The sequence below is a fragment of the Embiotoca jacksoni genome, unplaced genomic scaffold (genome assembly GCF_022577435.1).
Source record: "Embiotoca jacksoni isolate LCO1_2020_lvr unplaced genomic scaffold, fEmbJac1.0.p SCAF_8, whole genome shotgun sequence".
NCBI classification, from domain to species: Eukaryota; Metazoa; Chordata; class Actinopteri; family Embiotocidae; genus Embiotoca; species Embiotoca jacksoni.
Window position 1 is genome coordinate 6,611,013 of NW_027185436.1, and position 26,222 is coordinate 6,637,234.

The 26,222-nt window shown below is 39.6% G+C and overlaps 2 protein-coding genes across 8 annotated transcripts in view; both read right to left on the reverse strand.

The window, feature by feature from the left end:
- Positions 1-1,902, reverse strand: part of slc23a2 (solute carrier family 23 member 2) — a 35,069-nt gene extending 33,167 nt beyond the window's left edge. For 2 of the 4 annotated variants that reach the window (XM_069178217.1, XM_069178216.1), the window contains exon 1: positions 1,589-1,902. In XM_069178217.1, coding sequence (XP_069034318.1) covers positions 1,589-1,855 — 267 coding nt within the window. In that variant the 5' untranslated portion in view covers positions 1,856-1,902. The remainder of the gene's footprint in view (positions 1-1,588) is intronic. The other 2 variants (XM_069178219.1, XM_069178218.1) reach the window with 1 other exon arrangement.
- Positions 1,903-4,008: 2,106 nt separating this feature from the next.
- Positions 4,009-26,222, reverse strand: part of kcnip3b (Kv channel interacting protein 3b, calsenilin) — a 42,932-nt gene continuing 20,718 nt past the window's right edge. The window contains exons 1-7 of one of the 4 annotated variants that reach the window (XM_069178050.1): positions 20,891-21,011; positions 8,632-8,756; positions 8,437-8,506; positions 7,373-7,551; positions 6,746-6,850; positions 6,572-6,634; positions 4,009-5,103 (exon numbers count right to left, since the gene is read on the reverse strand). In XM_069178050.1, the coding sequence (XP_069034151.1) occupies positions 5,056-5,103; positions 6,572-6,634; positions 6,746-6,850; positions 7,373-7,551; positions 8,437-8,506; positions 8,632-8,756; positions 20,891-20,996 (696 nt within the window). In that variant the 5' untranslated portion in view covers positions 20,997-21,011 and the 3' untranslated portion in view covers positions 4,009-5,055. Of the gene's footprint in view, positions 5,104-6,571; positions 6,635-6,745; positions 6,851-7,372; positions 7,552-8,436; positions 8,507-8,631; positions 8,757-10,382; positions 11,212-16,136; positions 16,465-20,890; positions 21,012-26,222 lie in introns of those variants that run through there. The other 3 variants (XM_069178053.1, XM_069178052.1, XM_069178049.1) reach the window with 3 other exon arrangements.

The following is a 26,222-nucleotide window of genomic DNA, read 5'->3' on the forward strand; positions in this document are numbered from 1 at the left end:
AAATGGTGAAGATGGACCGGCACAAACCTTGGTCTTGCGCTCCCACACCAACATAGCACAAAATACAATTAACCAGTCTCAAGTGTTGTGCAGGAACAGGTGCAAAGCAAAATACCTGTAAGGTAGTGTGTATTGCCACAACTAAAATTCTGACATGGGCTGCAGATGCTCAAAAACCACTTAATTTAATTGCTAAAAGAAGATTGGCAGAGGCTGGCCCCTTTATAGGACACTTATTATCTCACCACCCAGGTCCTGTGAGTATTGATAAGTATTGATGTGAAGGAAGTTCTGCATAAAAAACTACACGTACAGTGTATCACAAAAAGACATTGACTGGATGAAACAAACACACACTGGCCTAACCTTGCTTAATTACAAGCAAGTTATTGGACTGTTATCTCCTACAAACATGGGATTTCACATTATTACCTCAGTTTTATGGATACTGAGATGCAAATAACGGTGATTGAACTGGTCACAAATCTGTCAACACTGACTTCATGGCTGCTGATATCAGAAAGATGAAAGACAAAAGAAAGAGAAGGACAAAACTCAAGCAATCTTTGTAGCAAAATAAATAGCTTTATTGTGGCTTTCATCATGGTTATCACAGACTGATGAGCCTTGATATGAAGGCCCCAAACTGAAGGTTGTCTCAAGTTGGGATTGATGGTAAAAACAAAAAAATACTGCTGGAGTTTTAACCTTATTTCAGCAGGTTAATGTTGTGTCAGAAATCCATACTCTGGAAAACAGTGAACAGCAGCGCCATCTGGAAATTTAATTAACAGCTGCTTTTTGGCATCTTGGTTTAAGATATTTGGGATCTCACCCTCCACAGTCCAAAGGATGCAGCATCTTCATTACCTTCATCAGCACTACACTGTCACTGCCATACTGTGTACATTTGCCTTTTTAGTAGCTTTTTCAGTCATGTGTGTTTGCTAATGACAGATGTGTATATAAATACATACTGTAAGCATACGCACATGCACCTGCCTAGCCACGTTTCTAGGACACCACCATCATAAAGAGCCAATAAATCTTGATAGCCAAATAAGCTCTAGTGTCCCAGTTAGTGCTGCCTGGTGCTTCTTTACCAGCTCTACCTATTGGGGGTCTCATTCATTTAAATGACACAAGACAAAGCCTTTAGTAATGCATGCTGAGCCTTCCTGCTGTGTTTTGTGTGTTTAAGAGTCACAACATAGCCCTCGTTATCTGGGAGCCTTGAGACATGTGGCCTCCACACCACACAGACAAGTAAGTACTTCCTTTGATTTGATGTCATAAAGAGGGGAGAGGTGAAGAGGATGAGCCTGACAAACTGGGCCTGGATTTTCACGGCCACACTTTCAGCACCAGCAGACACAGTCACGCCGGCCCACCAAGTCCTCTAGCTGCCACAGGGGAGCTCTGTGCATCTCTCTCCGCCGGAGCCCCGGGTGCGACGCCATACAGAGGTTACACCTAAGGCAAAAGTTTTCTGCACGTCCTGCTTCTTAAACATCCACATGTATGCTGGGTATGCTTCACTGGGTGAAAAAAAAAAATAATAAAAAAAAATTACACGTTTTGTACTCACCTGCCTGATGAAAAAGAGAAGACGGAGCCCACTTCCCCTCTCGGCTAACGACGGAGAGTCCGTCGGCTCGTCCCCGTGGTTTGTGTTGTTAAAGCAGAGCGAAGCGGGAGGCAAAGACAGCCGACACTTGAAGGTAGGAGGTAGCTCACACACACGCAGCGGATGGTAGGTGAAGAGATGACACCGTCTTCGAGCCCGGTTCCTCCGAAAGGAGCTCCTTCTCTTCGACAGACGCGTTTCGAAAGAGCTGCCAGACGCGCTACCCATGGAGGGATTTTGCCTTTCATAAACCACGGGGGTAGACGTCCCTCAACACGCATGCCCACATCGCCAGTGACGTCAAGTGCCGACTTCTCGCCCCGCCTCGGAGTTTGGACCCAGCCAATCAGAGGCGGCCTAACGATGACCTATTGTTTCTTTAATAATAACCTTTCTTGCATAAGCTGCCCGGTGTTTTTTGTGCAGTTGCCTAACCAGCACGTTACTGCCTCTCAGACTATTAAAACAAGCGTCTTTCTGCCCACCTTCCACTGTATATAATGGCTTGTGTAATCCACCACACTGCCCCCTGACGGCTGTTTGGTTTCACTGCCATTATTGGCCTACATTCACACACATTGAATCGGGTGATCTGCTTTCCATAACCCAGTTGGCACGAGATTGGACAGCAGGGCTAAACCAGCGAGCAGTGGTGGCAAGTAACCAAGTACATTTACACAAGTACTGTTCTGAGGTACAATTTTGATGTAGCCTACTTTACTTTAGTGTTTACATTTAATGTATTTTATTAGTTACATCACCATAATTCAGATGGAAATATTGTTCTTTTTATTCCGCTACATTTATCTGGTAACTGTAGTTACTAATTGCTTTTCAAATTAAAATAATCGGCCTCCATTAAAAAACATTTTCCATTTAACAGTTTGAGGCCCAACAAAGACAAGATGAAGTCAGAGAATAATACTATATAAGAATTTATCAATCACAACAGCTAAATACTTTTAATTTTGATACTTCAAATACATTTGCTGATACTTAAGTACAGTTTTGAAAACAGATATTGGTGCACCAATATTTTTAATTAAAGCAAAAGATTTGAGGGCTTCTTTCATCACTGCCAGCCAGAAGCAAAAAAGTTTGTGTGCCGTGGTACCAAAAGTACTTCTTTTGGTATTTAGGATTCTAGAGAAAACTTTGCAGATTATTTAAGAGTTATGGGTGTAGACACTTTTATAAAACACAGTATTTGTTTTTTTGAGATATGTCATCCAATAAACATAAGTCAAAGTCAGAGTTCCAGAATGAACTAATTGTTTTGGAGTCTGAAGCGGAGCATGATAATATAAACAGTATATTGAGGTTGTAGTGCTTTGATGAAATGCAAATTTGAAATAAGCACGATGGTAACTGGACATATGAGTTATGCTATATTATTAAAGCTATATGAATTTTTAAAAAAAGTTGACACCTATAAATTCTTGTTAATATGCCCCTCTTCAAAACCACAGAGAGGCGATGAAACCTGATTCCAAGTGTCACCTCAAGACCTTTGATATTTCAGTTTTTATTGTGCAAATTTGAAATTATTCAAATTAACTGCCACAGTTACCCTAAAGCTTCTGGACTTTTGACCGTTTTTGGGGTAGATCCTGGAGCAGTTGCCTGTTTGTCCTAGTTGGTAACCCACCCTGACTCCTGATGAATATAGTGAATTTTTGCTCTCCTTATATCTCCATTTCGGCTTGCACAACCCGCTGAAAATAATATTGGGTTCTTTGCTTTGCCTGTTCCTCAGCAACCATGTCACTCACTACAATCATGAATTAAATAACTTGTACCTACATAACATTATTAAGTAATTCATATTATTGCATCTTTGAATTAGGATCATACACGTGACCAATCAAAGCTTAAACTTTATATACAGTTTGGTAGTTTAGTTCAGAGATTCCCAAACTGGGGGTCGAGTCACTCCAAAGGGTCACAAAATAAACCTGGGAGTTTATCTGTACACATCTTTTTTTAAGGGCTTACTCCCTTTCTTGAATATTGTGGATGTAAAAAGTACAGTATTAACTTCTCAAAAGCACTAACAAAGTATAAAATCCCCCAAATAAATGACAGTAGTAGCTAATTAAAGTAAATGAACTGTGCTACGTTCCACAACCTGTTTCCAGTCTTACAAAGTGAAGCCAGTGCAGGACAAATGAGACAGTAACAACTGAAGCGATGTGCCGCATACTCTCAATATGTCCAGGTCCCATTTGCTGACAAGAGGTTCTTACTTTAGTTTTTTGTGTCGCTGTTTTCCGTCTGATGAATGTCACGTCATATTTGCTCACTCACAATTGTTGCTGCTTCATCATCTGTATGCAGTGGAGAAATACGGTGAGGGGACGCATTAAAAAAGGACAAGTCGCAGCTGTTGACAGGGTCTTTAATTAACCGACATCACAAAGGTCCCACTGTTCTGTACATGATACTGTGGCACTTAGAGTCAGCATGCTTGCAGATACTGAAGAAACAAGATGAAGCCTTAATTCAGCATAAGGACACGCATAATGACAGTCATTTAGTTTCTTCACAGTACTGTACAGACTCACTTCTCCAATCCGAACAGCTAAACATAATCTTCCAAAATACAAAACAAGAGAAATATTTGAAATAATCCATTTAAATTCAACGAAGAACGATTACTAAACATGATGTTTAACTGATTAACACAGATATTTCTTGAACAAATATTCAAATCTGGTCCTATTCCATCACTCAGTGCAGCACAGATGAGATCAACACAATGCAGGTTAAATAACTATTAACTATACATATATACATACACACTGGTCTCCAGTGGTGTATCAGGTACAGGTATCTACAGTGGCCTTATTTCAGGCGTATATTATACATAGTCATAAAATTGTAGTGCAAGCTAATTCCACATCACATATTTGATGACAAACATGCTTTAAATTCATTTCTCATTTTTGTGTGTCACTGTGGTTTTGTTGTACTTCATCCAGTGCTCTAAAACGTCTTGAGGAAACAGCAGGTCTGTGTATATGAGTGTGTATATGTTGCTGTTAAAGCTAGTAGCCATGTGGGCTCAGGGGAGTGTAAGCTTCTTCATCCCTTGTTGGTTGCTGATCCTTTTTGTCTGATGTTAAAAGCACAAGAAGCTCTTCTGTTGCATCATTTGAGGGCACAAAAAAATTTACTCAGGAAGCTCTTCTTCTATATGTAGCAGTCCTTTTAATCCAGGAGCATTTGCAAGATAAAAACTAAAGGAGTGCAGCAAGAAATATAAAAAAAAAAACCATCTAGTTCATGTTTCTGTACAGTACATACATTATGCAGCAGCATGCCCTACGTTAATGTGGAGTTGGAGGTGTGGGTGAGGTGCATTACTGTGCTGTGTGTGTCTGTGACTTGAGCTACTGAAGGAAAACAACTCAGATCATCCTGATTCCTTATATTACATTTTCAAAAAGCTGCATGGAGTTCATAATGTTCTCGTCCTGGAAAAGACAAAGAAAAACATCTGTCACTGGACGTCTGACAAACAACAGTTCAGGTTGATCCGTTTAACATTTTAGACATACCACTTGTGTTTTTCTCAAGTGGCCACAGTGACAGTGAAGTTTCCAGCCACATTCATACAAAAGTGATTGATTCAACATCTGTAATAATGAAAAAAGATCTTCTAACACGTCCAGCTATTTGTTTACTGGTGCAAAGTTGTCCCAAGAAAACTGCATTTTAAAATCTTCTTTAATGGCAGAATAGTGACAATACTATCATGATACAGGACAAAGATAGGAGTTACCTTTAGACATTATACATTTACATTTGAAGATATTACCAACAGTGACACTGTAACTTCACTGAGCTGTAACTTCTTTTGCGTTGCAATTTTGGAGTCTGCACATGAGGTGGTATGGCACGCTACAGGGGAAATCACAAAGCTTTTTCTTCTTGTTCTAAAAAAAATTATCGGCTTGAATATTAAAGCTTTCTTGTTGAAGAGGAACTAAATTATTTTCTCATTCTTTTGCTTCTTTTTCAATACCGCATGTTTGAACAGCTGCAAAGTTGCAGCAGATTTATTGCCCAATGTTTAAGTTTGTGGTTAATTAAACACATGGATAGGTCGTCTCAAAATTAATAATTGACTCTTCATCGACTGACGTCATCAGAACTCCACTGACATGATTCAGCCTATTTTTTCCTTTTCTATTTTGTGGGCTTGAGCTCAAAGCATTAGTTTGTGATGACCGATCCTGAGTCGGGACACAGCTTGTTATAAAGTCTAACCACTAAAATGACCAACAACTAAATTCTTTTATGATTTTCCTAATTTTCTCATGCTTTTTCCTTCTGCGTGTGTTGGTTTCTGTGACATAATTGTGTTGCGTTTTGGTTCAAATGACAGATTAATAAAACAAAATAAATCTGAAGTGGAAGTATCAGAGCCTTATTACTCTGACAATAACATGAGCCTCTATGAGTCTCCAGAATGGTTGGTCAGGTGTTTAGAGGTGAAAGATGTTTTATTTTGTCTCCTTGTCCTGATAATATTTGTGTCACCACACAGGGATCGTGTGAAAGACAGAAGGTAGCAAATAGAGAAGAAGATAACAGCAATAAAGATGAAGTTAATTTAGAATGAAACATGTTACAAATAGTAAGAGGGAGGGTCTGGATATGATTCAAGAAAGAAATGGGAAAGTGTGTTGTCTCATTAAAACAGTGATGGTTTGTGTGAAGGTCGATGATCTCAGTCAGAGTCTGATTAACCGCTGACGTTATGTTGTCCCTGACACTGAACCAGGGAGCCTGACCTGCTGTTTACTGTTTGCTAATAACTGGGATTTTATTTGAGATAGTGTAACACAGTATCTGTGTGTGTGTGTGTGTGTGTGTGTGTGTGTGTGTGTGTGTGTGTGTGTGTGTGTGTGTGTGTGTGTGTGTGTAAGTGTGAGTCACCTTCTGACAGGTTTCAATGAACTCCTCGATAGTCACAACACCGTCTCGGTTTTTGTCCATTTTCTTTAGGAAAAGAAAAGAGGAGACAAAACAGATGTTAGTAAGAGGTTTTTTTTATGGTACTCGGCTGGAAAGTGGCCTTGTAGCAGTCTGTGTGCTTTTATTTGTGTGAACCTGGAAGAACTTGTCGACGTGTTCTGATGGGGCTTCATCCCGCACACAGGGGTAGGTGTACCTCCCCATCATGTCATAGATCGACTTCATAATCGCCAGCATTTCCTGAGGAGCAGAGGACAGAAGGAAAGTGAAACTACTATTTATTGTTTCTCACCCACTGTGCCCACATTTTCAATTTAAAAAGCTTTATGCCATTTAACATTTGACTAAAACATACTTTACAACTGTAGGTGGACTTAAACATGGGCTCTCCCACCAATGATGCTGAGCTCATTAGCACAATCAATAAGATATTAAAGTACTTTGGTTTGACTCGGAGTTGCAGTGCTGACAGACCTGTTATTATGAATATAAACCAGAATTGAATGTTAATATGCATAATTGCACAGGTTTAGGTAAAATATAATGATGTGCAGCTACAGTTTGTAGTTGCTGCTATAGTAGTCACTGTGAGCTGTTCTCAAAACTACACGACAATGACACAAACCAGCCAAAAATACTGCCAAACAGGCGATTTTAAATGGGCACTTCAGAATAAAAACAAGAAAGAAGTATCATCTGACAAAATATACGTTCATTTAACTTTTCACTATTGAAAAGTTTAATATCCTGTTGCACTCGTACCTCTTTGGTGATGTAGCCATCCTTATTGATGTCGTAGAGGTTAAATGCCCAGTTCAGCTTCTCTGTAACCGAACCTCTGAGCAACACTGAGAGGCCGATGACAAAGTCCTCAAAGCGGATTGAACCGTTTCTGTCAATGTCAAATGCATTGAATAGGAAGTGAGCGTAGGTGGTTGCATCTGTGATTGAAAGGAGTCAGGTTTAGTGCACTATTTTTTACCAAAGTACACAAACACCAAAAGAAAAACCCCTTCTGGGCTGGGGAGGAGGGCTGGACTTTATGTTCGACTTCAGGGTTATAACTGTTTACTTTGGATCCGCCCGTGGTCGTAGACAAAACTTTAACTGTATGGAAATACTGTATTTTTTACTCCACTTTGATCATATACCAACTCTAGCCATTGGTTACTTTACAAACTAAGATTTTTCATACAAAACATACAATCAACTTTTAAGGTTTCTTCCCTCCAAAACCTTTGTCTTATGCTTGGCTACAGTTGAGTCCCAAGTCCTCAACACATTGTGTGAAATATGAATAAATATTTTTCAGCTGGGCTCGATTGTTTTCAGGTCATCAATTTTATTTTTTTCCTAACTAGTGCAGTGACATGTCTCATACTTCTTGTGTCAAGATAAAGTTGAGACAGGTAGAGTTAAATTAAAAACAGGTTGAAATGTTATAAGATTTGTTAAAATATGGTTGTAAAGATCCATTTCTAGCAAGAATTGTATTCATAACACTGCATCTATTGCACCAGTGAAGACCGATCCGCTAAACAGAACATAAGTTTAGTTAAAATGATCTGCACATCGACCACCTATGACAGGACAACACCACTTACACATAAATACAACAGACACAACAATCCATTTGGCATCGACACTATACGACACTATAAATCTTTTTTTTAAATGAAATATAAGTCTGGGTGTGAAAAAAAAAATCTTGCTCTCCCAAATATTTCACACCACCTTCTCTTCAGCCAGAAGATGAAATGCCATACATTTTTGATCAATCCGTAACAAGAAAGTACAAGAGAGGAGAGATTATTTTAATGTCTAACCTCCTTGGGGAAAGAACTGAGAATAGATGGTCTTGAACGTCTCTTCATCTACCAGTCCACTGGGACACTCCTGCTCAAGAGAGAAAGAAAAATAGAAATACATATCAGAATAATTCACATCTATATAAAGCATAGTAATGGTGGCAAAGCAATTAACAGCGTCTCAGCAGCAGCATCAGCAGCAGCTGGACGTACGTTCTTGAATCCCCGATACAGAGACTGAAGCTCCTTCCTGGTAAACTTGGTCTGAGTCTGCAGCTGGTCCAGCCCCTCCGGCTGGTGACGAACCGTCGACAGCTCCAAATCACTGTCGCTGCTGTCTGTGGGAGAAAGAGACAGAGAGAAAGGAATGGATAGACAGACAGGAAGGACGAAAAAGAAAGAAAGGAGACAGAGAAGCGATGTAGAGAGAGAGAGCGATGGGGAGAAAAAGAGGGAGGATGGGGCAGACATTGAGTGAGTGGATGCAGGTCAACATTCGGGGAGAGAGGGTGGGTTCACACATTTAACAGGGGAGGCATTTGTTTTAGAGCAGGTGGGGGAAACGTGCGAGTTTAACTGAGAGAATTAGCCGAAAAACTGTATAGGAGTAAAAGGCAGGCAAGTGAGGGTGTATAAAAAGGGAGAGGAGGTACTTTCTTTATGGTGGAAATGTCACCAAACTATATTATGTGTTTAAAAAAAAAACTGCAGAAAATTTGAGAAATTGAATCTGAGACATTTTTTTTTTACTCAAATCACAAAGCACAGATTAGGTGTTGCCCCGTTATTGGTTATCAGCTCACACACACTAAGAGAAAGCACTGCACAATTGGGACAAAAGAAATCATCTGAAAAAAGGAGGGAAGTTTTCTCTAGGAAAGTCGGGTTTCTGCTGTTTCATACTCACCATCTTTAGACAGAGAGAACAGAGGAGGAGGGTGACACCAAGATGGAGTGAAAGAGAGTAAAAGGAGAACAGTGGGAGATTGACAGTAAGAAGAAGAAAAAGAAACAAAAAGAAAACAAGTCAGATTGGACGCTGAGAGGTTATTACAACGGAGCCTGAGGAGTCCAGGAGAGAAGTTATATTCTGATCAAACATCCAGCAGAGCAGTGACATATAATATACTGAGAAAAATAAAGCAAAACCACCAAGACAGGAACTGAAGGTGGGAAGAGATCCTCTCTTCTTCAGGGTTCATTTAGTCCTGCAGAAAATGAGACGGAGACGACCTCTGACCTTCACCACAAAAAAAAGTAGGTCTTCTATATTAAGAAACGTAGCTTTGCACATTTCAAGGTGCAGTATTTATTCTTTTTCAGACCTTTCAATTATATCAGTTGACAGAGTCACATGTTTGAAATCTCTGAAAAAAGGTAGTATGTGGCCTTTTAGTTTAGATTTTCTTTGTCAGATATTTTGCACCTTGATTTGTCTTTGGGTCAGAGTACATTTGATTTCACATTATTATGATTTCACACGTGTTTATCATCTCAGTTGAACTTTCCTGTGAGTGTCCTACTTGACCTGTAAATGCCATCCAAGTCATAAGTACGACTGAGAGTCTTGGTACTAATGTGGAACTGCCTGAAATCAAAACAAATTATTACCTCACAATACCATAGCTCCAGCAAATTAAACATACATTTTTAATATACATTATTTTAATCCTCACAAAACCAATTTCTCCACCATGTGACAAAAACACAGCATGAGGCTTTGAACTCATAAGTACATAAGAAATGACAGGTTTATATATAAATTCAACCACAGCTAATTGTTTCATATATTGTGGGGAACTCCAGGAAACAACAGTAAAACAAATTTTAGTTTTCAGTTGACATAAAAATCTCCAAGTATCCAGATTGGGTCAAACAACGTTATCAAATCTCTACACGTGGATTAAAATTTGTCGCTCCATGTCATTCCTCCTCCTCACTGCCCCGCTTCCTGGTTGTCTCACCGGTCTCTGTGATGTCGATCAAGCCCAGCAGGTGCATCAGTTTGAGGAACATGATCACCAGGCAGACAATGCCAACCGTCTGGAGTCCCTCCGTCTCCCACCTCACACTCATATTCCCCTCCTCTTCAATCTTCCCCTCCTCTTCAATCTTCCCCTCCTCTTTAATCTTCCCCTGCTCTTCAATCTTCCCGGCTCCTTTTCTTCCCTTTTCTTTACTTCTACATTACCTTCTGTACACCTTTCTTTAAATCCATCTGTCTCTCCCAGTCTCACTCAATTCGTTCCTCCCCTCTTTTTTCTTCCTGTCTCTGAAACAGTGTCACTCACTTATTGCTCTTTTTCGGTCCCAAGTTTTTTTTCCAGCTGATTCTGTTACTTGATTTAGCTCTTCCTCCTCTGCCTTTTCTAATTGACGATCTTTTTTCCCCTTCTCTTGCTCTCGCTTTTCTAATGGACCTTTCAGGATTTGTTTTCCACAACTAAGAGCAGGGTGTGATGGTCCAACTCCTTTATTAAGGTCAAATGGTTGGAATTATTGCTGTAAAAATACTTCCACAACGAGAGAGAGAAATGTTAATCCACGGGAAATCCAGCCAGATAGAGAGGATGCTCAAATACCCTCACACCACATGTGGAGATAGGTGTAAGGTTGCAGTTGGATTGGGATTCCTCCAGTGAATATTATTCCTCTACTTGGTGACAAAAATCATGTCAAATAAAAAAAAACCTTCCCAGAATTCAAAGAGGTGAAATGTGAGCCTCCACTAGATTGAATGACTGATGCTCTGCTCTGTACTTCCTCCTCATCATCCTCCCTCCATCTCGCACTTTATTTTCTGCTAATTAACCTGTGAGCTCCTGAGGAACAAAAGAAGAGTTACATTTCTCCCCTTTTCATCAAAATATTTAAATAAAAGACAGGAAATACATCAAGGCGCTGCACACTACAGCTTTAAATCAACAAAGATAACAAAGACTTAGATTATTTTTGCTAAATTCGATGTACAGAAAACAATTTGCCTTTAAGCAACCAGAGAGGGTGGTGACAAAGGTCAACAGGTGTCCTGAATCCCATTTTCCCACTCAGCTCTGTGATCCACTTTCTAATTGCTCCAGCATCTCTCTCGGGGTCCCCAGCACAGATTTAATGAGGCATTAACTCAGTGGAGTCCTGTCACACACTCATAATCATGTAATAAAGAGAGACGGTGAGCAAACGCTCCCTCGGGCCCTGTGACACTTGTTCAGAGCTTGTTTCACTGTCTGCTTCCCTCTAGTGGAGACAAATGAAACAACAGGAACAGAGACTTCACGTGAAACTGAGATGTGTAACGTGAAGAGGTAACTCCATCCTATAGAGCTATAATATTATTGTTTCTCTCCTCATTCACAATTATTGTCTGTGCACATGATGCCCGGTGAGAGACAGAATTTCCTTCTCATTGATTTTCTGAAAAATGTACCCAATCTCTCAAAGCGTACCAATAAAAAAACATTGATAAATTATAGATATATTGATAAATTATATAAAACAAACTCCACCAACAGTGATAGTGCATGTGTGAAATCAAGCTGCTACTGCTTAAGCTCATTGCTGTAAATGAGCAGCAATAACTGAAAGTGACTCAGGCGAGCATGTCAAAATTTTAGCACCAGACATTGTAGGAAGAAATTCAATAAAATTCAATTAAACCAATACAACAGGGATAAAAGACAAAAATATAATTTTGTAAATTTGCTCACATCACTTTGGACAGCTTAGAGTAAGGCTATCTTACCATTAGTGATCCTCACTTGGAGCAAAAGTTATATTAGCTGATATTTCAAAGCTTTTGTACCAATTTATGCTGTCATCTTGAAAAACAGGTTGAGAGCAGTGAGAGATCTGGTCTTCGGTGTGTGCATATGTCCTTTTTCAAGGTGCAATCTTAGCTTAAACATTCTTGAAGGTTTCTTTTACCGGTCTAACTTTGGTTTTGCAGTTTTTGAAAATTGATTATATAAATCATAAATAACCTGTTGAATGATCTAAAAGCCATTTGACAAACATGGAAATGATCCAGCAGGTCACAGCGAACAAATTAAACTACTCCTTTCCTCTCAACTCTCTTTACAGTACACTGAAGTTATTCAATAATTAAAATATCCTACACAGTAGTCGAATGAAGAGTAACAAATAGCAGATATTGGTATCAGAGAGTCTCAAAATAGGGCTCATAAATCTCTAAAGACAAGGCTACCTCTGGCATTGATGTCATCCCAAAATAGGACCGAGCTGGACTGAACCCAAAACGGACATCAGAGAGCAGCAGACCGGAGCAACAATTAAAGACCAGCAGGTTTGTTTCAGATCAGATCCCCGAACAGACTTTAAACATGCACACGTGTAGACAAACACACAAGCAGGGCTGATGGTGCAGTTCTTTGTAGGGCAAAATCAAAAAGTCTATTTTGTAGAGAGCTGATGATATAAATAATTCAACCACTAAGCTACCAGACCTTATTGGTCTGCTGATTGATTAAGGACTTCTAATGCACTGCTGATGTTAAATATTGGCACAGAGAGGCTGGAACATCGAAGAAAAAATTAAGTGGGACAGGACAATCTGAACTGTAAACACTGAGACAGGAAATGAGGCAACACAGAGGCTGATGACATGCAATAAATGTTGCCTTGGTTACCTGGTTTACATTTTTGAAGAAGTTCAAATCCAGAGGCAGTCTGACTTTAAGTTTTTTAATTCATTTTATGGCAAAAATAACAAACATAAACCATAAATGTAGTTCCAAAGTTAATATACTCTGGTATTCAGGCTGCAGCCATAATTTTAGAAACGAGCCAAATCTCAGCCCCAAACCAAATACCAAAGTCAAGTGCTCCTACTGTATGTTACTTTTTAAAAAGTCCATTTCCCATTTAAACATTTAACAGTTCAATGATATTTTTCAGTAAATGTTTACTCTCTGGTGTAAATGTTGTTTTAAAGTCTTTCACACAGTGTCACATGAAGCGTTATTGGACATTTTACGGATTGTTTTTTTTTTTCAGTTTTAAAGACCGAATGTTTTATTATTAGAGAAAATATCTGGCATATTCGTTGATAATCATCAGTTACAGGCCTGACTGGAATATGTAAACTCTTTCATGTAATTACGCTACCCCTAATTCCTAGAAATATCACCAGGGACACCAGTACTCTCTCTCATCTGTAGTCTCGATGAACCTGACGGTCTATGCATCATAAAATTACACATACCATAGAAGAATAACCTCCAAATCCATATGACAAATGAACAAGTGCGTTTGCAAAAAGAAAGATTCATAAGTCTGAGTTTACAGACTGGCCCCTTTTTCAGACAGTAAACACTAAAACAACCACAAAACTCAATTAGAGCAACATGAGAGTCTCAATAAATCTATATTTATAGTTGGGCTGCTGTTTAGGAGACATTTCTATCACAGGCTCTTCAACAGAGAGCACAACATCTGCACCTGGTGGTTCTGAAAACTATCATCTATTTTATGGGTGAACAAGTTAATTGTGAGAAGATCCAAGGACACTGCAGGTGGTAAATTAGTCCCACAGAGAGACGATGAAGAGGCAGGTACGAGGATGATGACACATGATGAGAATTTTGGAAGCTACTATGGTGTCCTTCAGGGTCCTGGAGGAGTACTCCGGGCTCCATATTTAGGCGGTCTCAGAGAAAGCCTGTTCGATACTGCATGTATAATTGATGTGAAGTAATGCTAAACCGGGGTATAGGCCGTGGCACAGAGGTGATAGGAGGAAGGCGGGTGGGGGGGGGGGGGGGGGTTGCTATTGGTGAAGGGGGGGAGATAAATTATGAAAGGACATTGCTGGTGTTTTTGTTGAATTTATTACTTATGATGCCGAGCCATATGAGAAGAACTAATGTGCCGACTGGAGCCTTCCGGCTGTAATTGTCTTGGCACGCTGACGGCAGGGCACTCTGACTCGCTGGCCTTCAGCCTAAAACTCTAATCAAAGGCAACTGCATCATTCAAAGAGCAGCATCTGATGGCTCTTTTACAGTCCCAAATGTACACAGTCTGTTGGAACAGCCACACTTTATGGTGTACCCCTTAGTCGGAAAAATAAAACAACCCATTAACCTTTTTCCACTCTGATGTTGGCGTTGGCTGATATTCCCAGAGTAATATTGTATTTTCAGATTAAAAAAACAACATTAAAAGTAAATGGAACTACAGTTTTACTTTTTAGGAGGGCTTTTTTTTTTTTTTTTTTTACTTATCTAATAACTCCTACTTGAGAACAAGAGGAAAGACCCAGAGATGATGTTGTAGTGTCACACTTAGCTTTGTAAACTGCTTTGCACCTACTGATTGATTTATTTAATTAACCTAAAATTTTCTGGGAATATGTACATTGATCAACATTGCTGTACACAAGCATCTGGTATGTTGGCCAGATGCTATTTAACCATTAAAACATAAAAACTATGACACTTCATCTTTTATATTAATTTATTATCTTGTTTTTGTAGTTCATGACTCATTTTTGTATATAACTGTGAAGCACTTTAAGATGTGTGATCCAGACAGTGTAATATATACAAAAGTAACTTTACTTATGTCAATATAGACATTGTGGACAAAATTATGACTTGATCACAGGGGTGACATTATTCAAATCAATTAAATTATTGTTACTGCTGTATTAATATGTAAACAACATGTTTACGGTTATACCTGCTGAAGCAAATTTCAAATACTGAATAAGCTGCTGTGTAGTTTCATCTCTAGTAAATAATGATATTCTAATTCAAACATAGGAGAAGACACAGTACATCGGCTGATACTGAGTGGTCACTTCGATATACAGGGGGCAGATTTACACAACAAATTATACTCAAGTATTAATATTATTATGATACACCAGCCAAATCTAAAAAAAAAAATGCAACTCCTGCTAGAAGTATAAAAATGAAGCAGATACTTTGTTCAGTTCATGTTGGATTTTTTTTTTTTCTTTTTTTAAATCGAGAAATCAAAAGTATTAGACACGACATCCAGCTGTGTTTACTGGGAGGTAAGTCTTTCCAAAGAATGTGCTCCTGCAAAAAAAATAAAAAATGTAAATCCTAAATGTCAACTTGCTGAGCGCTGTGGTTTTTGGCTTGGTGATGAGGATTTCTTTCATTATTATTTGGATGATCCCAGTGGGATTTTAAACAATTTAATTTACTTAACCCTTATAGGAACAGTTAATCTTTCCTTCTATCACCAAATTTGGTAACATTATGTTTGGATTTTGCAATAGTGTTTCTATACAGATGTGCAACAGAGTGTAATAGATAACTTGAAGGTTGACTTTGTGTACTGCTTAGGATTTATAAGCCAAATACAAAGATTTAATAAATGGTATATAAGACACATAATGTAAGCAGATCTAAGTGTTTATGAAAGATTATGTCAACAACTATAACTCCTCCTGTGAAAGCTGGTGTCCAATAATACAATAAATGAAAACATAATAAATCTCAGTTGTCATATTATGAAGAATGTTTTCATTCTTTCATATTTAACACTTAAATATGTTTCTGTAGCTGCTTATAACTACATTATAGTGTGGTGTACGTGGCTTATCAAATGTTTATAAAGTACTAAGGTGGATTAAAGTGTTACCCACTGAAGTAGAGTCATTCTCAGTACAGCAACAAACCGCAGGTACCTGTTAGGGAGCAGAGGGGCCTCAGGTAGGCCCTTACCTTCAAATGAGGACATGGGCTCCAGGATGCCAAATTGCTTGAGAACTGCCATGAAAAGGATGATGACCACGCCGATGGCGAACAGCTCCATGCCCTGGATCCCCATGACGGCAGGACAGTGGGGGCCCACTCAGGGCCAAGCCTGCACACAGAGGCCCGACCCCGCGGAGAGATGCTACGAAGCCGGGGCCGCCCGGGTCACGATGGGCTCTACTATTCAACAAGTGTTTTCAACAGAGGTGAGTCAAGAAGTGACAGGAATCAGTGTGGTTGGTGGGTGACGGCATGAGTTTGTCTCCAGTCCCAGGACACAGCATGAGAACCAGGCCAGCGAGCCGGACGGAGGCTGCTCTAATGTCAACACTGATGCTGAAGTGGAAAATATGTAGAAGCCGACATATATGGAAAACCTCCCTCTGTAGACCCATGAGGGAAAATATGGGCTGTGTCACCAGCCATTTCTCACAGTGCATTAAAGGAGACGTTTAGAGTCACTTTCCAGACTTTCCTACTGCATGCGCTTTTGAGAGACAAGTTACTGCTCAGCCTCTTAATCCAAACAGCTACTATCGGTCCTCACGTCATGCTTTACACTAACACATCACATGCTGGTTCAGGATGAAAGTGTGATTAAAGGAAAACAGAGAAAGTGGTACAGCCTGAGTGTCCATGTTCATGATGTTGCTCCCATTAGCTGGGAGAAAGTCTGAGTGAATAAAACTGACTTACTGAACAGAACATCCAAGAACAGAACATGAAATACACAAGTCCTCTCATCTTCCACACCATAAAATGGCAAAGCATTAGCAATCATAAATAAATTACCTCATTATATGCGCCAACCACATGAGCCATTTCTAAGACCTCAGCCCAGGAACAAAAACATACTGAAAATACTTTCTCTGCAAGCTGAGGACAATCTGACTTTCTGATGTCTGCGGCATCAAAACAGACCTTTCAGTCAAGATGGAAAAAGAAGAAAACTACGTGGAACAAGACTCCTCTGTTCAAAAAATTAAACAAACTAAGGCTTACTTATAAAAATTGTGACGTCTTAAATCGTCCACTTTTTGCTGCTGTATTTCTGTCACAGTAGTCAGTAATCCTCACGTCCACCGAACACCTTTGAGACTTAATTTGACTGATCGGTTCAGGCTCGGTGTCGCTGCCCCGTCCTCCCTGTTTGTCCAAACCCAGGTCCAGATATGGAAGAGTGTGGCCCTGCAGAGAAGGCACTTAGAGCGGCAGCAGCAACATCCAGGGAGGGAGACCCTGAGAAACTGAGAGGAGCTGTGGGGAATGAAACCTCCTCCCTCGGTGTCTACCTCCTCCGCACGTACTTTTTCCACCACTCCCCTCTCTCTCTCTCTCTCTGCAGCCGCCTGGATTTATCTGTTGCTGCTTCTAGTTGCAACTTTTCCTCCCTCGACTCAGTCGGTCAACACTTGTTCCTGCTGAGGTTGAAAACTGAAGTGCCCTTTAGCCTTCCAGCCATCCTGTCCTGTTTGTGGTCTCACCCCGCACTCCTCCTTTTTCTCCATCTGTCTATCTGATTCGCTTCTGTGGCCCGGAGCTCGCTGCTATACCTCCTCCTCCTCCTCATCCCCCATCCTCCTCCTCCTCCCTCCATCTCCTCTGTCATTCCATAACTCTGGCCAACCGCAGACTCTCTTTTTCCCTCTGATGGGCTCCCTCTTCTCTCTTCAAACTGTTCCTTCTGTCTTCACCACATCCACCTCTTCACCTCGTCTCCTTCTTCTTCATCTCCATCCACAGGCAGCTTTAATGGGCCAGACTGCAGACCAGTTTAGTCATTTTAAAATGAGCAGAAATAAGTTGAGATCCATATTTACAAGGCCTGATAATAATAAACTGTTATGAAACAAATACCAAATTGACAACTTTAAACAATCTAAAATGAGAGGAAATCTATAAATAACTACTATTAAAGGAGACAGTTTTGTCTCTATTTAGGGTTGTTTTGTATTTTGAAGTTATTCTGATTTTCAACTCCTTTTGCATCTTTAGGTAGATATTTTGAATTTTATAGTAATTTAGCAACTTTTTGTGGTTGTTTAGCCACTTTTGTAGTTGTTTAGCATCTCTTTGTAGGCATTTCTGTGTTTTTAATCTTTTGGTATCTTTTTGTGGTCATTTTGTTCCTTTTGTAGTTGTTTTGCATCTCTGGTTCTTCTACTACTTTTGCAGTCGTTTTGAGTCTTTTTGTGACCATTTTATGTCTCTCTTTAATCATTTTGCATTGTTTTGTAGTTGTTATATATCTTTTTGTGGTTGCTTTTCTCCTTTTGAAGAAGTTTTGTGTCTCTTTGTGGTCATTTTCTGTCTATTTATCCTTCTGGAGTGTTTCGTATTTGTTATGAAATCGGTTTGTGGTCATTTTGTCCTTTTGTTTAAGTTTGTGTCTGTGATTGTTTTACGCCTTTTGTAGCTGTTTTGCTTCTGAGATTTTGTGCCACTTTTTAGTCATTTTGAATGTTGTTTTAGTCAGTTGCTTTGGCTCCGTTTTGTCTCTTGTGTTGTGGATATTTTACATCTCTTCATAATTATTTTTCTAGGTTAGGTTAGGTAGTTACTTTATTAATCCCCGAGGGGAAATTTTTTTGCTACAGCAGCATACAGAAGCAATAAGATAATAATAGAACAATAGAAAAGCAATAAAATAGCAGTAAAAATATAAAATATAAATATAAAATATAAAATGCACAATATATACAGTGTATACAGTACAGTATATATCTATATATATTATATACAAATATATATTCTAGAAGAAATGTTAACATTAACTTTATATAGAGGTTTGAGTGATCCATTTATGATATTAACAACCAGACTTCAGAGAGTGCCCGTGTCACCACTCCGGTCCGCCATATATACGTCATCCTTAGCTGGTACAGTTTGCATATAAGAGTTGAAGTCAAATTACTCAAACAGGTGGAGTGTGGCATGGACAGAAATACAGTGGTACAGAGATCAAAAAGCAGGGACACGCCAACTCGCCTCACTTCAACTCCTCCTCCTCAGGAGCGAGCCTTGATTACCATAAATGCACGACTATATTATCGTAATGATTACTGGAATTTGTGCCACAGTTTGCCGTAAATGTGAGTGTTTGTGTGAACGTGTGTTAAACAGGTCAAGAGAGGATAACTGATGACTCTGCACTTGCTAATGCATCAAAATAAGGTGTGTGTGTGTGTGTGTTAATGCATTGACTTGGTTGGGGATTGGAGACACAGATGGGAGGACAGAGTGAGAGATCGATATGTTTGTGGTGAGGTGGTGGTGGTGGTAGCGAGCTCCCCTCTCCTCTCCCTCCACTTTGTGTACTTTACTAGAAAAATCAAGGTCAGCCTTCAATAATAAAATTACAAATCTATTCTAGCAGTCATGATGAGGTTGTTTGTGTGCTTTCCAGTGGATGAATCACCCTGAAGGTCAAATTTGCATTTGAGTTGCCATTTTGGAGGCGAGTGGATCAGGTGACGTTCACACGCTAAGAAAGAACTACACCGTGCATGTAGGGATCTGATCACCATGTCCATATGGACGGTTTAATAACGGTGTGTGTTTTGGGTCTATTTAAGACATGTATGCAGGTTTGTTCTGCTGTATATTGATGCTGGTAAAATTGTGTGTTCTTTTTTGTGTGTGTGCGTGTGTGTGCGCGCGCGCACGTGTGTGTGTGTGTGTGTGTGTGTGTGTGCGTGTGTGCGTGTGCGTGTGTGTGTGTGTGTGTGCGTGCGCTCTCCTCTGACCAGGCCATTAGGACACTAACAGGTTTTTTAAAAGGTACGCATGGAGCTGCCTGCTGACACAACAGTCAGTAAATAGAAAGAGAGGACCCAGAATGTTTCCTCTCAGTTAAACACATCAGCAAAGATCTTCACAGAGAGGAAGACTCACTGAAAAGACACTTTAAGAGATTACGTTGAATATTTTCACACATAAGGGGTTCAATCAGAACTTAATAACCACAATCAACCAGCTCATTTAAAAAGCATAATGTCTGGTATTGCAGGTGTCTTTTAATAGTTTGGTGGGACAGTAGAGTAATTACAGCTGTGAAATAAATAAAGTGAAGTAAAATCTGAAGTCTAGTGGAGTATAAGTAAAGGTAAGGTAATGTCTTTAATGCATGCAGGGAAATGGCAGCTGCAAATTCCATTGTAACTGTACAGACACAGAAAAGAGCCCGCAGAAACGTAAATATCAACTGAGAAGAAACGTTTCCAACAAATTGTTTCATGAACAGGTAATTCTGTAGATAAAACAACAGTCCACTTATCTCCAAGAGCTGTTCAAAATCCATGAAAACAAGAATCGAGAAGCCAATTTACTATCATAACAAAATCTTTTTTCCAATATCTGTATGTGTTGGGATAGAGTAAATATTTGCAAAATTATATATAAAATAATCAGTGATGTTTAACTTTTCACACATAAAAAGAAAAACTTTATAAATTATTTTAACAGCTATCAACATGAATAATTTGGATATCACAATTTTGTGAAGCCATAGCATGATGTGATGATACTGTCTTGTTATTAATCTAATAAAAGTCTTCACTCAATAAGATGGAGTTATTGCCCGGCTCAGTCAATAAGCATTATAATTAAAGAAAGAAAAGGAATATGTGATGGACAGATGGGGTGATGAATGAGTGGACCACAGGGAGACAATGAAGATGCAGATACATTAATAATGTGGAGGGGAGACCATTAGCGCCTACCTGAGCGATGGTACCTGGCTGCACTGTGGCCACAGTGAGAGAGGCAGCTGGGCCGAGAGAGGCGTCGCCGGGCCTCCACAGACAGAGCAGCCAGCACAGCTCCCATAATGCAGCTGAACTACCACAACAACGAGGGCTGAGATATTTTGGATAGTGATGGAGAACCAAAAAGGTCTAATGAGACAAGATCCAAACTTTAAAGGACTAAATGTGACACTCAGTGGTGGAGATCAATGCTAACTGAATGCTTTAAAATGCTGAGCAGCCAAGTTTGACTAAAAATCTGATCTCAGCCTGAAAGAAGGCAAATAAACAACGCTGGGAAGTCTGAAGCTCACGTACTGACAGAGGCGACTGACGGCACTGTGGAAAAGGCAACAGGTGAGAGAGGGTATGCAGAGTGTGTGTGTGTGTGTGTGTGTGTGTGTGTGTGTGTGTGTGTGTGTGTGTGTGTGTGTGTGTGTGTGTGTGTGTGTGCGTGCCCATGCTTTTGTGAGAGGCCACATTGGAGAATCTGTTTGAGTTTGTGACACCACGTCAAAGCGAGAGAGATAAAAACAGAGGAAGGGATCAAACGACACAGCAGAGCTTTTGACCTTTCACATCACACACGTCGCACACCTCCACATTTATTTTTCTTTCTGTCCGTCTCACTCCCTTCTTCTCTTTTGCCACACAACTGTGACTCCTATAAAACATCTCGCTCTGTTAGACTCTTGCATAAATTTCAAGTCCTGTGCTGAGATTATTCTATTATTATCTTATTGCTTCCTGTATGCTGCTGTAGCGAAAAAATTTCCCCTCGGGTATTAATAAAGTAACTACCTAACCTAACCTAACCTTCTGATAAGCCAAACTACTCTCCCGAATCTCATTACAGACAAATGGACAAACTGCATCGTGACATATGTTATCTATTCTTATTAATGAGTTACTTTACTAATTTTCAACAAGCTTTTTTTTCAAGAGAATACATTTAAAGGATATTTGCAGCTTTCCCTGGTGTAGACAGGAGCTGCAGGGTGAAATAACCAGACAAATGCCATGAAAAAGGAAGTTTGTAAATGAAAGTTTAGTCATATTACTGAAACATAAAGGAGGATGAAGGATATTAGACTAGTTGGATGGTGCGTCTTTTGGTACAAGTGAGTAACCCATTTGTTTTTTTTATACAATTTTAATAATTTCACAACTTCTAGTAAAAAGCGTAGAAAACACACTTCTGTCTTTATTAGTGTTTAGCTTGTTTGATTTTAACTCAGAAAGGCCAAATATTCTGGCATTGACACAAACCCCTTCCGGAGGACTCGTGACTCGTAAAGATTCACTTGATTGTGCTTTGTAAGAATACACAGCTGGAGACTCAACACAGAGCAGGCACCATGCAGCCAGCGGTGGAGGAAAATGTCATGTAACACAAAGTGTGTCCACATCAACAACAAACCGGCCATAATGTGAAAGCAGGAGTGCTTTTAGTTTTTACAGTTCATGTCTGCATTGTTTTGAAAGGGCAATGAAAACAGCCATCAGTGCAAAGTTATTATGGTCAAACTGCTTCATTTCCATCAGCAAAAGAGTCAAACTCCTGAAGAGTGAACAAATATTCAGTGAGAAGTTTTTGTATGAATTCACACACTCAACATGAATCGTCTGAAAGAGCTTCACAGTCTCATGAACAAAAAAAACGTACACCACTCTCAGTGGATAAAAGATGACGAACAGGGTAACAATTTCTTTCAATTACAAATTCACTTTGTTCTTGATGTCTGTTCTGTAAATATAAAGCTAGTTAGCTTAGCTTAGCACAAAGACTGGAAACAGGGTAACAGTGAGCTTGTCTCTGTCAGAAGGTCACCTCTAAATCTCATTTATTACTTCAGGGTTTTACCACCATTATAAGACATATAACACAGACGCATCACCCAAGTGGTTTCCCACGGCGTCTGAGCCACTATAGCGTCCCTGTCAGCTTTGTGTTGTTTGGTGATTATCATTTCAATGGCAGACAGTTCAAACAGATAACAGTTCAAAATTATGTAAAAATACATCGTCTTTTGTCAAATAACTGCACACCACCCTCAGCACCTAAGCCCTCCAGAAACCGAGAGAAAACCATAACCTTGTTTTACATTGTTTATTAAATCTGTACAAATAAGAGCATCAGAGAAGCTGGAAGGTGGACGTTGTTTGGACAGAGCAAGCTGTTTCCAGTCTTTATGTAAAGCTCAGCTCATTTTGAACAGACGGCTGTGGGAGTGGTGCTTATCTTTCTGTGTAACTCTCTTCTCGTCTAAATAAGCATATTCTCCGAAATGTTGAACTTGTGGTCACTGAGTGATTCCCTGCTATATTTATTTCACTGCCAGAGTCTATAACAAATGAAAGATTAATTAATCTAATATCCCCCTGATCCTGTTTGTAATTACTACACGTAAGTGGATATTGATGTTTTACTAATCTGCAACTTGTATTTCCAGTAAATCCCTCTTATACAAATGAAGCATCTTTCTGGGACTCACGAGGTGTTTTCCAGTACTACCAGTAAGATAAACAAATGACATCACTGCACACTAAGATGATTTTCTTGTTCCCAGCAGTCATGTAATACCCCTCCCTGTCCACTAGAGGGTGCTAGATACCACACAACACACAGCTGAGCAGCTCTCCATTCACTAACACAATCAGAGAGGAAAGAGAGGGAAATGAAACCTGAGAAAATGGATCAAATTCATCCGACTATTAAAGCTTACTCAGCAGAAAACCTATATGTGGATGCTCTGCGGTTTGTCATCATTATCTATGTTTCACAGGGAAACAACTGATCAGGAACAACCAATACATAGACAACAAACAAGTCACAAAGAAATCTAATACGAAGGGATTGCAGCCCTGAAGTCTGACTGTTTTTCTCTGAATAATCACTGCAATCATGTGATCATACAAGTGAGAATCTGCATGGTGATAAGCGTGTAAACACACAGCTACTGAGGGCAGAGGAGAGCTGATTGTACCATCCAAGTCCTTTTAATGCTTACATCTTACCTAACAACCTGCTCCGGGGACTGAATATGAAAACTTTTTCTCCAGGTTGCACCAAGTGTTGACAAGAACAGGCCTCTCTGTGCTCAGTAAACAAGACCCCAGACATTTAAACTCACTGCCTGGCCTCTCCAACTTTCTACAAGAGCTGCAGAAATCCAACAATCGTCATCAGGAGGAAAGCTGGCAGCTATTTCAGGCATATCTCCGCCTCGCCCCTTCAACTGCTTGATATGTTCCAATTAAAAGTAAACCCAGTCCCACTGCCATGTGAGATAATCTCCTTTTCATAAAACCACCTCAGCCGGGCAGGTTCAAAGACAGCCTTCACGGTGTAATTAAACAGGGACTTCTTAATCAAAGCTGCTTTTTCTCCTTTCCCTCGACCCTGGTTGTTTTGTTTATTCCTCTCATTTAATTTTATCCAACACCTAAATCTCTCTCTCTCTCTCTTTTCCATTTCTGTCCTCCATTTCTGCTGAGGGCAGAATTAGCTAATGGATCAGTGGAGGCCTGAACCTACCTGAGCACGACTCAGTTATGGAGATTCAAACTGGGAACTGTCAAGAGGATAGATGATGCTGAAAGGTTAAACCAAGCAGGAGGCAAAAGAAGGTGTTTTTTCTACTCTGCAGAGAGAACCCATCATCAAGTCCTGTGTCCTGTCGCCCCCCTAAAGAGGACCCTGAAGTGTCCTGAGGGGAATGTGGCACAACAGGGAACAGCAGGTTTCAGACACAAGGGGACTTTTTTAAAGAATGAGTGTGAGTGAAGAGGAAACATGAAGCATGAGGAGTGAGGGATTCTGCTGACTCAACTTGGTGAAGAAATGTGTTTGCTGGACAAAAGGACACAGAAGGAGGACAGAGGATAGACTTACTTCTAATCAATGAGGAACAGAAGGACATTCAGACGGACTCAAGAAGGACAGACTGGTGAAAAGATGAACAGAGCAGCAGTGAAGATTTGAGAATCTGAATTTGGAGAAGGTGCCACTGATTGGACAAAATCCTACCAACAGTTTACTAAAACAACACTCAGAAGTCTCCTTTAACTGAAGAATAAAAGCATTTCTTTAATCCGAAGAGAAGAAAAAAAGTCATATTGCTTTCTCTCAGTACAACATTTTAAAAACTCTTTATAATAGTAACCAAGTGAGTAAAAACAAGACCATACCCATCTTTCTCCTGCAGTGGAAATTATGACAGAGAGACAAATAAATTAAGGACATGCTTCAGTCACACATAAGAATTTGCATAGTTCCCTCAAAGCACTGCTTTCAATACAGGAGTGGAAAAAGTACTCACAACTCTAGTTAAGTAAAGTACCAATACAGCAGTTTAAAAATGACAAGTACAAGCTCTGCAAAGTGACTGTGACAGGCCCCTGTGACTGATAAATGATCATATATTGCATTAGTAGATGGTTTATTTTAAATATTATTCAAGTTTTAAAAGATGAATGCATTGATATGTAAGCAGCATTTTTCTCACACAGCAGATCCAGATTCAGCTACTTTCAACTACTCTGTATGAAATTAGGCAGTTTAGTTCAGTCGTTCCCAACCTAGAGGTCAGGTTCCTCTAAAGGGTCACATGAATAAATCTGAGGGGTTGTCAGATCTTTAATGGAAGAACAAAGAAGAAAATCAAAGGTCAGATGAGTTTGTGTTTTTAAAAAGAAAAAGAGAAATCTTAAAATATTGTATAAATTGACGTTTTTTGGACGCTGAACAATTATGAAATCATCGGGCAGATTTAGGGGAGAAGCATCTCTTCTGGCCCTTAAAATGCTTTTTTGTGGGGAGGTTTTGTTCATTTATAACCTGTAAAAGTAAACATTACACCACTGCCCTAATGTAGAAGAAAAAAATAGCATAAAATAGAAATATTCAAGTACAAAACCTCAAAATCAGACAAAGGTACTTCACTGAATGTACTGCTCTCTACCACTGATTGATATTCAGTGAGTATACACTTCATCTCAGACTACAATTAATTATAGACAACTATTTAACCTGTTGTTTTAAGAAGCAGGAAGAACAATAAGCAGCAGAATAAAACCGAAAATACCTTGAACTAGTGTCCCAGTGATGAAGCCAAAGAAGCAGCTCAGCAGCTTGGTGATTTCTTTTTCACACTCTGCCCTGCACACATTCATCCTCTGAACTTTAGTCAGCTGCCTCCACAGCACCAAGAGTGTAAAAAAAGAAAAGGGTCCCTCAAGAAAAAGTCAGTTAAAACACCCCACAAATGTGATTAAAAAAAAAAGGAAAAAAAATCATCCCAAAAAA